Raw genomic sequence first — 15,874 nt, 5'->3', positions numbered from 1 at the left:
ATGGAATGTCCCCTTGCCCTTGTTGTATTTGGATTTGAGCCCAATCTCTCTCCTTTACTGAAGTTCCCCTTCTGCAATAGTCTTGAATAAAGACTTTCTTGCCATTAAAAAAATAAACAATAGAATAACTTTTTTTCTTTAACAAAATCAAGGTTCCTGCCCTCTTGGAACTCATAGGAGGAGGGAGACTGACAACAAACAGGTCCACAGGCTGACTGATGAGTGAAGGGGAAAGCTGCTACTTCAGGTAGGGTGGTCAGAAACAGCCTCTGTGTTCAGGGGACATCTGTTATTTCAGAAGAATCCAGCCATACAATGATCCTGGGGAAAAGTATGAGTGTGGTAGGAACAGCAGACCAAAAAATCCCCAAGGTGGAAGGAGTGTCACTGGCATGCAGGTGAAGAAGAATAGGGTTGGTCATAGATCATGGCACATAGAGAACTGCAGGCCATGGTGAGGAAGAGGAAATTTTAAAAAGTGCAACAGGAAGCCATTTAAGTGTGTTGTAATCAGGAAAATAACATGGTGTTACAATTTTAAAAGTATTGCTTTGGCTATAAGGTAAAATGTATACTTTAGGCAGCAAGAGAGCAGTAAAGTGGTTATGACAGCTTTCTGGGCAGGAGAGCAAGATGGTTGGGATGGGTGGTAACAGTGGAGATGGAGAGCCATGTTTAGAATGGGAACATACTGGCAGGCAGGACTGGTAGATGTGGAGGCAGTGGACTGGGAAAGGGAGCTGGGTTAAGTAGCTGGCTGGGAGGTTGTGCCACTTATTGTGCTAAAAATTTATTTAAAAGCAGTTTTATGTTTTCTTGCTCATGCAAAACTATACAGAGAAAGGACAAACGTGACAAAAGAAATAGCTGATAAAAACCCTGAGATGCATTTATTTAACAAAAATCAGAAAATCTCAAACATGTAAGACTAATCAATATATTCCTTATAAACATGAATATGAAAACATAATTCCTAAAAATGGAAGAAAGCAGTAAGTACAACATTTAAGAAAATTACTAACTCTGGAGTGGAGGTGGGATGGGAGAACCACACTGGCAGCTTTGAGAGGATGATGATTTTTAGTTCTTAAAATGATTTCTGAATTTGGTGATGTTCCAGCTATAACTATTATTCATAACCATTACATGCATTCCATATATTATTTTGTAGGCATAAAATAATACATTAAAAATTTTAAAGGTTTTTTTCCTGATAAATCAATCCTAAGTATAACTTCCAGAGAAAAGACTTATTGGTAGTTGACTCAGCTAACTTTCTTGGGTTGAGTGAACCATGGCCAGGCATGGGGTGAGGAATAACATTTACAAGACAATGCAACTACTCAGTATCATCATAGATTTCTACAGGGGGTGTGAAGAGAGCAGCTCCCCAGGATGCTCAATTCTCTGAGAGGTGTTGAAGACATCAGAAACAGGAAGGTCAGGAGAGTCAGTAGAGAAATAGCATTTTATGTATTATCTTAGGTAGTTTACTTAAGCATCCCTATAAAATAGGTAAAAATAATAGTTATTTTGAATAGTTCTTATGAGAATCATGTTGTAAAAACATTTAGTACATGGCAGGTGCCTAACAAATGTTGCTTTTTATTCTTTAAGTACAAGTTTAAGGGATAATTAACCGTTCTTTCTGTTCTGTTTTATACTCAGTTTGATGGATAGGTAACAACTGTGCTTTAACTCACATAGGTTAAAATGCAACTGAGAAACACTGTATTCATCAAGCTTCTACTTTCACGGCCATTGAAGTGGACCCATGTAACTCATGTCCACCTGTGACAAAGTACAATGTTGTTAAGGCCATGGCATTGTAATAAGCTCTAAGAAATAAATCAGTGATGCTTTTCTCAGGGACAGTTTTTCTCCCTGGTGAAACTATCAATGGTTATTGAGTGCTGGGGAGAAAAGGCACAGTACTCTCCAAACAGCATAAAGCACCAAAGGGAACAGACACTAAAATTAAGATGGAATAAGATGGGTATCTACTACGAAAGTTTTAAACAAAATTCATGTACATAAAGATACTTAAAAGCACAGCAGCTGATTCTGCATGTGTAATGTGGAGATAGAAACTCTGATCCAAAGGCAAATGGAAGCTGAACTGGAATTACAAAAGCAAGTAGACAATAAAATTTTTACTGCAAGAACTACTTCTCATGAGGTGCAGCATCCTTAAAAACCAGATGATACAAAATAATGTTATTTGTGGAAATTTTTAACCCATTAATTAACTTTGCCTCAGGTTCCACTAACTGCACCTTACTTCCTGCATTGGCAACAGCTGTCGCCAGTGGAGTTCTGGGTTTGTAATTTCAATATTTTGTATTTAGTAGCACAAGACTGCATTGGTATAAGGAGATTAACATTATTATTTTAGAAACATCAAATGATATTCTGATAAGGGATGTTTGAAAGACCACAGTAAAGATGCAGAGAAGACACTAAACTTAATGATGAAAATCTACTTTTCTAATATTACATAACCTTACAAAAATCAAATAAATGAAAAGATTTTTCTATTAGAGATAAATGTGTTGTGTTTAATCCAGTTTTTAATAACAGCAACTGTTTTATAGCTCTTTACTATATGGAAGACATTGTTCTAAATGCTTAATATATGATAAGTCTTTGGATCCTCCCAAAAAAATCCTGTGAGGTAAGTACCATTAATATTAACATATCATTTTGCAAATAAAGACAAAAAGAATAAATAATGTACTATGCCAGCTATATCATTATTAGTGCAGAGCTGGAACTTGAATCCAGGTAGCCTGGTTTCATGATGATAACTATGCAATACTCCTCAAGTCTGTTCTAAGATATCACTTATTGAATGCATCTCATATTATCAAAATCATTTAATTGTACACTAGACTATGTATCAAGATGAAGTTTTAAATTTTAAAATATAAATTCTAGCAATTCAATTTTTTTACAATTTCAATGTATGTTTGATATACTTTATTTAAACTATAAGGAAACTACTAATACCATAGAGAGCAAGAGAGAGCTAGAGAGAGCAAGCGAGCAAGAAATGATTAGGGGCTGTTATAGGCATTTAATATTATTTGGTAAACCTCAAGGATGCTAAATGTTCTGCTTTTGAAGGACAGACCACATGGCAAAGAATTGCCTTGCCCAAAATGCCAAGAGTGCCCTATTGAGACTGAACTTCTATATACCTCTCTTTAATTAAGGTTTATATTTTCTGAAGTAATCTGGTCCATTTTATGGGAAAACTAGCATAGAAAAAATTATTATAATATACATTGACATTCAGGCTTATGTGATATATTACAATAAAGATTATTAAAAAGGGCATAGAAATATTAAATCATTCCAACTTATTTTGACTTAGAAAGTAGTTCAGAAAGAAGTGAGCTGGCCCATCAAGCTTGTTCACTATGCACTCTAATAGAATATTTTTGAAGTGATAATCTCCATCATGACTTGACTTCATTTCAGATTAAAATTGCTGTTTTAATAGTTTCAACCCATATGGATGTATACCTGTGCATACTGACAGAGTGAACTGTCATAAATGCTGAATTACTTTAGTCTGCAGAGGCTGTTATTTATTTTAGCATTAAAAAATAGGCAATGATGTATAGCACAATATAGTCAGGAAAAGACTTTTCTGTCAAACACTGAGGTTAAAGGCTGATTTTACTATTTTCATTTTTTTTTAGTTGTAGATAGACACAATATCTTTATTTTACTTATTTATTTATTTATTTACTTATTTACTTATTTATTTATTTATATGTGGTGCTGAGGATAGAACCCAGTGCCTCACATGTGTAAGGCAAGCACTACACCGCTCAGCCCCAGCCCCAGCCCCAGCCCCTATTTTATTATTTTCTAAAATAAAGTTGCTTAATTTGCTAAGCCTTCATTTGTTGCCTCTGAAAATAAGGATGTTATTGCCCCCTGTTCTAGCTACCACATAAAGCTGAGCAAGGGCTGAACTTTGAATTTCTTGTATAAACAATTTATATGCTACAACATGATATCAATATTTCCAGTACTGATGGTACAATAATACAACATAAGACTCTTTAATCAAGGGATAGTAGAGGAGAAAGAGGAGAAATTTCATTACTTTTTCTTACTTCTTGATCATGACTCCTGAATATCTTTGGCAAAATTAAGCAAAGGAAAATAACACCATCTACATATCAATTAAGTAACCAAGTGAGAAAAGTTAATGTCCTTTGTCATGCTTTATAGTGTTCTTAATGAGCTACATTAAACAATTATGGTGCTAAAGAAATAGCACCTCTGTGTTTGGGGCCTGTGAAGGACTCTTTCAGGATCCCTCCTGGGGAGAAAAGGTCATAGTCACAGGGCCCACTGGGCTCTGGGCCCTCCCAGCAAGTTTGGTTTTGTTCAGATAGGAAGTTCAGACAGTGGCAGCCAGAGAATTTGGACTTTGTGGTAGGTACTCCAACATACTATGTATCAACTGATTAATTCTAAAAGGCCTATCAGCTTCCTTTCAGACAACAAAGAAAATTTCCTAATCTTTAAATTCCAGTTTGACTCAGATGTTTGGAAAAATTCTTTCTCTAATATTATTTTAGCTCTAACATTAGTTTTACAAGCTTTAAAAAATTTTTGTTTTGCTTCTGTATCTGAGAGAGCTCGCATGCACAGAAAGTGATTTTTCTTTACAACACTGCAGTTTATCTTTTAGATGCTCTTATATTACTCACAAGTTAAAAATCTTTCCCATAAAGAATGGTCACAGTGTTGGATAATTTTTGAGTTTTCATTCTGGTCAAGTGCCAAATTTATATGTATGTATCAATGATATATAGATCCATCCATCTATCTACCTACCTACCTACCTACCTATCTATCTTATCTTTCACCTCTGCAATATCTCTGTGTACCTTTCCCTAAACATTACTAAATACTACTGTAACAGGGACTTTAAGACTCTTCATTTAGGTCTGCAAATGTCCAATGAGTAACTAAAAGCAGAATTAAAATCTTGGCATGTCCACCTCCATTTTGCATCTGTCTCCTTTGCTCTGAGTCACCTTGGATTCCAGGAACAATAGGTCTGATCCTTAAACATCCTGTGATGAGCTGAAATTACCAGATAATAGCAATGTTAAGGGCCTGCCTGTACAGTCCTGAGATGATGGGCAACCAAATCCCTGTTTGGCCAAGCCTGCGGGATGATGCATATTTCCCCTCATCTATATAATCTGGAAGCTCATGTCAGTATCCTTACAGTCAGGGTTGAGGATGTGGGTGCCCCTGTTTTCCTGGTATAGCTACAATGATTAAAGCTCCCTTCCTTCTCTTAACCATTACTTTTTTTCATTTGTTTTTTGGGGTGAGTGGCTGTACCTGATTTGTTGGGACCCCAGAGTAGGACCTTTGGCATAGGATTCTGGTAACACCAGGAATTCTAAGACATAGTCTTTGATTTTAGGGAGAAACAATAGAAAGAACAGAAAACCAGGCTAAGGCCCAAACTACCCATTTTAGGACACATGTAAAATGAATCTTCATTTAGACACAGCTTGGATCCTATCTCCCTTGTGTTCATAGGAAGAACTGATATTCTCAAATGCAGTACTTCCTACACTCTGGATCCTGCTACTTTTCTGGTTTTATTTTCTCCACAGCACCTTATATATTGCAAGCATTCAAAAAAACCAGAATGAAGCTTCAAATCTCATCATACTTTTCAAGTTTGGAATCTTAATAATCTCTTTATATAAGATCAGAGGACACTTTCATCATGGAGAAGTCAGTCAGTCTAAAGTCCAAGTCTATCATTTTATAGACTCTGAGAAGTGATTTGCTCAGCTAGTGGTAGAACTGGGATACAAACTAGGCGCTGGCCTTCTGCTCCAGAACCTCTAGTAATGGGTAAGGAGGCAAGTCTGCTAGTCTGTTTAAACATGTGTCAGTGTCCAGATGTGCTAAGGTGGAGAGAGTGACTTCCCAGATAGAAGCCATTGGTACTAGAGCCCATTCTTGGATGTGGGAAAATCACTTCAAAGGAGCAGAGGAACAGGAATGAGTGTTATATTTTAGATGTGAATAGAGCTTTCTGGAAACTAAACAAGGTAGTAAAACTATGTATGAGAGGGTGATAGGATGGGAAATTAGAGCCTCAGGCCAGTGTTGGTTACAAGGGTTAACTTCTAGGGACATTCTTCCACAGGAGCTTCCCTCAGGGAGCCCTCTTAATCCACCACTAGCCCCAAGGATTGGTCTTCAGCTTTGCTTCTCATTGTAATGATCTTCTTCATAGAAGATGCACAGAGGCATTAGGGAACCCGATACAGTCCTAGGTATTATTTCCTTAGCTTATTCATAGAGCAGGCAGGGTGGTCTTTTAGGTCTTATGTAAGTGAGATAAGGAAATCAAAATTAAAAAATAATTCTTATTTTGGATACTTCCCCCAGTAAAGTTAGGATGTCAATAGCAAATGGAGAGTTTGATGACTTTAAACGAGATTATATTTCAGAAGAAAGCTCAGATTCAGGCTATTATTCAAATTTCCTCCTAAAAACTAGGATGATATTCTGGAGGGGAAGAGGTGATGACTGTCTTGAGGGAAAGGGAAGGAGATGACTGGGAAGCAGGGATGTCACTGGCTGTACATTCCAAGGTCAGGAACTGGTGGTCAGGGAGCAGTCCAGATACAGAGGTCTCCCTACACTTCTTCTCTCTAATGGGGATTTGGAGAGAGCAGTCAGGGTGACGGTACAGGCCCCTACAGAATATATGTAAGAAGAAAGTAAATAGAGAAAGGAAGACTTAAAAAAATACACCAGAAAGAGCAAATACAAAAGAGCTGCTAAAGGTAAGCACATATATGAAATATATAAAAGCCAAATAATTAAAAATAAAAACTCTGCTGCTAATATGCCATGAAAACAAAACAAAACAAAAACTACAAACACTGCCCCTTCACCCAAATCCAAAAAGCTGCCTTGATTCTTAATTTTGCTCCACTGTGGCTAGTTCTGCCAAGGACAGTCAAATCTTAATGGCACTAGATAAACTATTTCAGTGGCAAAATGTAAACAGAAGATTAGAAAAAAGACAGTTAGGCTTACATCTTGTCCATTAAGGCCAGCCAGTCCTGGGTCTCCTTTTGCTCCTTGTTCACCCTAGAAAGAAACAATTTATACAGTGAAAATGTTACATCCTTTGCTAAGAAAAAACAGGAGAGTTACATTATTTGGATATTTATAACCAACGAGTAGTTTGTTAATCCCTTAAAAGAAACATTTATTCAATAACAATCTAGGTTCTAAAACCAAAAAGAAGTTTAAAGGTTCAAAGAAAAGCTGAAAAAAATTGATGAAAGAGTGGAACTAGAACAAGATTTATTTATGTTCCTCTATAAGGGACAGAAATTTTTGGAGGGTAATTTGGCAGTACGTATCAAGGATTTTTAAGCACTTTTTAGTGAAGTGCTTTCACTTTTAAGAATGTATCCAAAAGAAGAATCAGAGGTGAAAAGTTTAAGGCACGAATACATAGGGCACCATCCTATTTATTAGGAAAAAAGAAAAGTATCCTAAATGTCCAATAAAGAGAACTAATTAAATAAATTATGGTATATATATACAAGGGACAGACCATAATACAGCCATTAAAATCATGCTTAGAAATTTTATAAGAAAATTCTCATGGTTTAAAAAGAAAAATTTAATTAATCAATAGAAAAATTTAGTGAATAAATGTTAACCATACCTATTTTTATTATTTTAAAGTTATAAATATTCAAAATGGCTACTAATGCCATTGTGGATGATACATGCCCATATTGATTTTTATTTTTTAACTTGGTTTCTGTCTGAACGGTGTACACATTTATTGGCACACTCTGCATATCTGGAGAACATTTAAAGTTCTTAGAAAATACCTGTCTGCCTATCCATATATCTGTTCACCAGTATATCTGTCTATCTATAGATCTTAAAAATAATATTGAGAAAATACAAGCCTAAAATTAAAAGTAGTTTAATATTTTAAAATTTCTTTCTAGCTATAAACATATATTATCTGCACAATCAGTAAATATTTAAAAATAAAATATTATATATATAAAGGAGTCAACCAAGTCTATTATACTGTGTATGTGTGTGCATGAATATACATGCTTTATGCCACTAAGGTAATTTTTATTCTCTCTTTTATATTTTCTGTTTTCTTTTGCATTGAACATTATTATTGCTACTTGCAAAATGTTATCAAAAAGCAAGTATCCCATTTTAAGGAAGAAGGCATCAGATACTGAAACATTCTACAGAAATATGTGTGCATAGTCCCAATCGCCTAAGAACATATATAATTATTATAATATTGACAATACAAGAAGTAAAAAATAACTTGATCACCAGAATATAAGAATATATATGCCTAAACAAAAAAATGACAAAATTATACAAATCATGTTCAGTGAAATAGTTACAATGAAGCTAAGGAGTTAGATCTGAAAACACAGGACCCAGGAGTTACTTTAGAGTTGTACCACCAGCAATATGTAGCTACTTAAATTGATTAAATAAAAATGTTAAAACTCAGTTCCTCAACTCTCCTAGCCATATTTCAGGAGACACGATTAGGACATTTCCATCTTCACAGAAAATTCCACTGAATAGTCGTGATGAAGAGGGTATCATTTAGGACCAAAAGCTGTTGGTAGAGATCAGTGGAAAAGTGTTTGCTTGCCTAGCGTGCATGAGGCCTTGGGTTCAACACCCAGGACCTCAAAAATGAAACAAAACAGAACTCAGAAGCAACATAACAACTAGGAAGCTCACAAGTGCACTAAATAATATATCTATATAGTTAGCAGCTGAGAAATAATACAGTGTATAAATGTTTTCATAAAAGATATTGAACACAAGTTAACAAAATGAAGTTTTTGATATATGAAGACAACAGTAATTCTATGGACAGCATTATTAACTTTAGAATATAATTAAAAATGAAGACACTCTTTATTTATAAATACTGATTCTGGGTTCAGGGGAGTAGCTTAGTGGTAGAGTATGGGTTTAACAAGCATGAAGCCCTGGGTTCAATCACCAGCACACACCCCACACAAATAATGGTTCCTATAGATGGAAAAAATGAGCTTTCTCTATATTAAAGGGCTATGTATCTATAAGGAGATATGCAAGCTTTTATGTGGTCAATTTTTTAAAGTTAAATAATAGCATATTGAATGGAGTTGATAGTCTGATGGGCTTTATGCTATATGGCAAGAGGGTAAGAGGTATGGCAGAAGGCTAAAGAAGAAAGACTCTGCTTCAAGTTGGTGACTAGAAAAAACCTACAATGGATCTTTTAAAGTGTAAGTTTTAATGTAAAAAGCAAACAGGTCACTGAAAGCGAGTAAGGTTCACTGAAAACAAGTTATTTACTCCATTATTATTATATTCATCAAACACATTTATAGTTTTCACTATGTTCCAGGCACTGCTACAGGCATCTTGAAATTCTATGACAACCCTGGATAAACACAGGATCACTATTTTCATTTTACAAATCAGGAAACAGAAGACAGAGACATTAAGTAATGTTTTCAAGATCCCCAATTCAACTCACTCAGTAAACAACCTGGGCTCTAAAACCATTAAGCTCACTTGTTTTTAAAACAGATCAGGGATAACCTGGATTTCTTCAAAGCAAGAGACAAAGTCTTTCAAAATGCCCTTCAGTGTAAGGAACAGAAATATAGTTGGGTAATATTATTTCTGAGTGTGAAACTGGCAGAGGAAAGTTACATAGTGAACATTTTGGTATCTATCAAACAGTCACCGATATCTAATGTTTCTTGAATATATACGTAACAGATTCATGATATAAAATATTGCAAAGGCTAAAAGAATACACTATAATAAAAATGAAATAAAATAAATATACAATCTTGCATTTAAGTTAATTCTAGAAGGAGTAAATAGCTGAATTAAAAACTTTAAAAAACTAGAAGAAAATATAGGTGAACATAGCTCAGAGCTTGGGGTAGATAATGCATCTCTGAGCATGGAACAACCACAAACAATTCAAAAGAGAGACTATTCACATGTACCCAAGGCAAAATTAAACTAAAAGGAAAATGATAAATTGGGAAAATCATATGGTAGATTAATAATTAATATTATTAATATGCAATGGGTTTTTATCATTCAGAAGAAAAAGAATAACATTTCAGTTGATTGTTAAGCAAATGATATATTAAGCAATTAACCACAAGATGTACAAAAGAAATGCTGGATGACAATATTAACTATAGTAATTAATCAGGTTTTATATTAGGATAGATGATGTGCAAGGATTCTTTATTTTAAATTCTATCACTCTTTGTGTTAAAAATAAATAAATAAAAGCAAAGTTTTGGGCATTCTATGTCCAGACAGACAAGAAAAAAAAATTCAAGTGTTGCATATTTAATAAATTCCACACAAAAGAAAGTTGATAATAGTAACCAGCTGTTCCTTTCTTTCCACTGAAGAGAAAATGAGTAAAAACAAAACTGCAGCATTAAAGATTTAAACTAGAATTAAAGAAAACTCACTTGACATGAGAGGATGTTTCAAAGTAGGATGCATTTAGATTGTTCCTGAATATCTGGATAAGTTCCAAAGGGGGAAATTTCAAAAATAAAACTGATAGAACATCTGTGGATATTTCTTTGGGAGTCTGTCGTTCTAGTCTGAAGGAAGCTTACATGCAATCTTAACCAAAAGACAGAGAATACATGGGAATTAGTTTATATTTAAGATATTCCAATTACCTGTTCATTCATGAAGGTAACTTTAAAACTTTACCACAATTTAATGACCTTCCAAACGTAATTGCCATGACTTGGCATACAAAATGCTACAGTCAGGTAAGTAGTAAAACTCTTTTACAGAGTTTGACTTAATCCCTTGTTATAATTAGTATAGGCAGTGATTAACATTTGTAATATGTATTTCAATAGATAATAGTATTTATTCTATATGCCTTACTGTATACCAGGCTGTGTGCTAAGCACCTTACATAGTAGGGAGTCCTTTTAATTCTAGCAGCAACCACACAAGGTGTGTATTTTCATCCTCATTTACTGATGATAAACTAATGAATCTGAGGATATAAGTAACTTTCATGGTCAAAAAACTCCCCTATAATCTCCAATTATTTGTTCAATTGGTTTAATTTCACCTTGAACCACATGCTCTGGGCCTACTCAGGTTTTCAGCTGAAGCTGTGGTGGACAGTTCCTATGCAGTCTTGGATACTGTTGAATTTCACTTCAAGCTCAGCTTTCCCCACTTTCTTTGGTTTTCTGCTTCTAGTAGTTTTTCCTGAAGTCAAGAAATTTATTTAGCCATGGGAAGGCAGCCTAAAAGGATGGGAGGAGTTAGTGTTCCTAAGAGAAATTCTCCAGGAAAGAGTGACAAGTTAGTGGATTGAGGTGTCAGCATCCTGGTTTACAGAGGAAGGACTCCAAGGAGCTTTCCACAGGGTTCTAAGAGGTCTCCAGTAGAATTCAGCCCCAGTTGCCTACAATAATAAGTGGCTCAAAAATACACCCTTTAGTTAGTGTCTCCTTATTTCCTAACATATTCTCCCAATTCTTCCCTCCTGTATCCCAAGACCCCTCCCAAATGACCTGTCCTCAAGTTATTATTTTAGACTTCATTTCAAGGGAATCCAAGGGAAGACAACCTGTATGGGCACTTGTGCCAATTTGTGCAGTTCTGTGATTTGACTCTTCAGTTACCCTCTTACTCTAAACACTCTTAACCTACCAACTTTCTGAAAGAATCAACCCCAATAAATTCAAATGTCCAAGTTATTTTTTGTTACTAGAAAAAAAAGTTAATTTTCCTAGAGAAAACTATATTTGTATTATTGTAAATTTATGATCACCAACTTCATCTTACATCCTTAAACTATACTGTTTTCCTCAAATTCTTGGTATTATGACTTCTGTTCTTGCTCTCAGATAACTTTGCTTCCTACAGGGAAAACACAAGCTATCATGAATGCCTTCTACCAATGCCATGAAATCTACAAATTCACTTATATAATACCATCCTTTCTTCTGTTCTTATACATGAAAGAATTGTTCCATATTGTTTAATCCTAATCCCTCACTCTGTGCTTCCAATTCTGACCTTTTCTGTCTTCTCATGGAACTGATGTATTGGAGTACACTTCTCTTCTGAATCTTCAACCTGTTTTCCTATTTACAACCACAATGTGCTATTGAATCTTCTGTTTAAGTTCTTGCACTTTCATTTCCTGCTTCATCTGTTCCTTTCTTTTTCAGATAAACTTCCTGAATCAGGCTTGCTTTACTTCCTGTCTGCAGCTCATTGCTGCCCCAACACTGCAGCCCACTGGAACTGACTTGTGCCCTTCCTGCTCCTCAAAAATGGCTCATTCCTAGGTCATTCTCAGGTGATCACATCAGATACCTTTCAGACTTTTTCTTTCTTGACGTATCAGTAGCATTTGATATTCCTTAAAGGACCCTGCCTCCAAGAAATAAAATACTCACTGGCTGAGACACCAAAACCTTTGTTTTTTTTTTTGTTTTTTTTTTTTTTACTTCTATAGCCACATTTTCTCATTTTTGTGTTTGCTGGATTTTTTAAGAATTGCTGTTTCAAAGAGATCTGCCCTACGTTCTTTTTCTCCCCCATGTCTCTTATATTCTTATATTTTCTCTTCCAAAAGACTTTGCCTAGCTTGTTTTCTCTACTTTACAGTGACAGTGATCATCTATATACTAATGATCCTTAAATATCTAATTCCAGTATAGGTATCTCTTGAAATTTTTAACAGTTTTATTAAGACATGATTTATATACCATAACACTGACACATTTTATATGTACACTTCAACAAGTTTTAGTAAGTTTATATCATTGTACATCCATCAATCACCATGATACAGGATTAAGATGTTTTAATTGTCCCTCATATTTCAGCCACCTAAGACCACTGATACACTCTTTGTCTCTATATTTTTAATCTTTTTCCTAGAAATTCCATAGAAATAGAATCATGCAATCATGTAGATCTATTGGTCTGGCTTCTTTGATTCAAAATAGTGCTCTTGAGGTTTACCCACACAGCTACATGGAGGAGTAGTTTATTTCTTTTTAGTTTGGAGGACTAATATGTGTATGGGTATATGATTTTTTTTGTCTATTAAATTACTGGTTTTCTATTTTTAGATATTCTAAATAATGGTGCTATGAACATTTACATTTTTCCTTGGACATAGGTATTTATAATGCTAAGCCATATGGTAAATTTTTAACTTTTCAAGAAACTTCCAAACCAATTTCCAAAGTGTCACTTGACATTCTCATCAGCAATATATAAAATTTTTTATTTCTACATATCCTCACCAATAGTAGTTATTGTTGCTTATAATCATTTTAGTGGGTGCATAGTAATATTCCATTGTTGTATTAATTTCTTTAATCATTTTCTTAATATTAATTATCTTTCCTTATACTTACTAATCTTTCATATTTTCTTTGATAAAGTATGATAAAATGCCTATTCAGATCTTTTGAATTCATTTTAATTAGTTTGCCATCTTATTGAGTTGTAAAAGTTTTTTAATGTATTCTTTACAGAGGTTGTCATCAGATATATGATTTGCAAATATTTGCTTCTAGAATATGACTTGATTTATTTTGTGATATTATTTTTAAATTAGAAAATTATAGTTTTATTGAGGTATAACTAAAATGCAATAAACTTTATATATATAGTGCATATAATTTGAAAATTTTAACATAAGTATACACTCATAAAACCATCACAATTAAACTAGCAAATGTTTGTTTATTTTACATTTCTCCAATGATTACTATGTTAAACAAGTTTTCAAGTTTATTTGTAATTCATGTATATTTGGGGGTGAAGTGTCTGCTTAAATCTGTTTTACTCATTTTAAAAATAATTTGTTTAAAGATATTTGTATATTCTGGATAAAAGTCCTTTATTACATATGTTATTTTCAAATATTTCCTTTTGTGTGGTTTGTCTTTCATTCTTAGCAGTGAACTAAAAGAAGAGCTATTTTGATAAACTAATAATTTATAATTTTTCTTTCATTGATTGCTTTCTCAGTGTCATAACTAAGAAATTTTGCCTAATCCAAATTCACAAAGAATTTATTCTGTGTTTTTTCTAGAAGTTTTTTTTTTACATTTATTTCCATCATCCATTTCAATTGAAAATCATCGCTCGTGCTCTCTCTCTCTCTCTCTCTCTCTCTCTCTCTCTCTCTCTCTATATATATATATATATATATATATATATATATATATATGAGTTTTTAAAAAATTCTTTTCCATTGGTCTATTTGTCTATCTTTATATTAAATTCACACTTTCTTGATTGCTTTATCCTTATGATAAATGATAAAATTGGGCTCTCAAGTTTTTTTAAAAGCCATTTTGCTTATACCAGGCTATTTGCAATTCCATATGACCTTAGATCAATTTGTTGACACATAGCAAAATGTTTCAGCAAATGAGAACAGAGATCCAACATATAAAAATATCTGGGATAGTATGAAAGCAGTTCTAATGAAAATTTATATCATTGTGTGATTACATTAAAAAATAGTGGGATTGCAAATAAATAAGCTTATGCTCCCTCAAGACATTTAAAAAAGAAAAAAAACCTAACTCCAAAATCAGAGGAAGGCAGGAAATAGTAAAGATAAGACCTGAAATTAATTAATACAAATATTTCTCAAATTAGTTCATGAAATTGAAAGGGAGGGAACATTCCCTAATGCATTCCATAAAGCCAGAATAACCTTGATGCCAAAACCAGAAAAAGACATTAAGGAAACCAAAGACCAATATTCCTGATGAACATAGATACAAAAAATTCTTAATAAAATATTAGCAAACTATATTTGAAAACATATCAAGAAGATAATAAAGCATGATTAGGTAGGTTACATCCTAGGGATGCAATATTGGTTCAACATACACAAATCAATAAGTGTAATTCACCACATAAATAGAGTTATGGACAAGAATCATATGATCATGTCAATAGATGCAGAAAAACTCTTTGATGAAACCTAGTATCCATTCATGTTAACACTGGAGAAACTGAATAGAAGGAACTTGCTTCAACATTATAAAAGCTATGTATAGCAAACCTAAAGTCAATTTTATACTGAATGAAGAAAAACTGAAAGCATTTCCTCTAAAATCAGGAATAAGACAGGGATGTCCACTTTTACCACTTCTATTTGATATAGTTGTTGAAATTCTAGTGAGAGCAATCAGGCTAGAAAAGGAAATTAAAGGGATACAAATAGGCATGATTTTGCTGATGGCACGATCCTATATATAGAAGACCAAAAAACAAACAATCAAAAAGCCACAAAAAAAAAAAAACCCACCAACCCAAACCAAAACAAAGCAAAAACTTCATCAGAAGATTTCTAGCACTGATAAATGAATTCAGCAAAGAATGAGAATACAAGATCAACCTTCATAAAACAATTTCCTATACATGCAGAGTGATTTTACTGAGAAAGAAATCAAGGAAAACTATCTCATTCACAACAGCCTCAAGAACAAACAACAACAAAATGACCAAAACAAAAATTGAGAGTTCATCTAATCAAGGAGGTTAAAGAGCTCTACAATAAAAATTATATAACACTGAAGAAAGAAATTGAAGAAGACTTGTATAAAATCATTGGAAATGCTTATCAAGTAAGCTGGTACAAATGTGATATTGTCAATGTACAATAATTTTAATAAAAACATTCTAATTGAAAAAAAAAGAAAGGGAGGAAGGAAGAATAGGAAAGGGGAGTACATGT

At 33.7% G+C, this 15,874-nt stretch overlaps 1 protein-coding gene across 7 annotated transcripts in view; it reads right to left on the bottom strand.

Moving 5' to 3' along the window:
* The window catches only part of Col19a1 (collagen type XIX alpha 1 chain), a 327,672-nt gene that overhangs the window by 179,587 nt on the left and 132,211 nt on the right, over nucleotides 1-15,874 (bottom strand). For all 7 annotated transcript variants that reach the window (XM_058578798.1, XM_058578800.1, XM_058578801.1 and 4 more), the window contains one exon: nucleotides 7,108-7,161. In XM_058578798.1, the coding sequence (XP_058434781.1) occupies nucleotides 7,108-7,161 (54 nt within the window). The remainder of the gene's footprint in view (nucleotides 1-7,107; nucleotides 7,162-15,874) is intronic.

Source organism: Marmota monax, unplaced genomic scaffold (genome assembly GCF_021218885.2).
Source record: "Marmota monax isolate L192 unplaced genomic scaffold, Marmota_monax_Labrador192_F-V1.1 WCK01_AAM20220418_F8-fsc00091, whole genome shotgun sequence".
NCBI lineage: Eukaryota > Metazoa > Chordata > Mammalia > Rodentia > Sciuridae > Marmota > Marmota monax.
The sequence above is the reverse complement of the archived record's forward strand: the minus strand, read 5'-3'. Positions and strand labels throughout refer to the sequence as shown.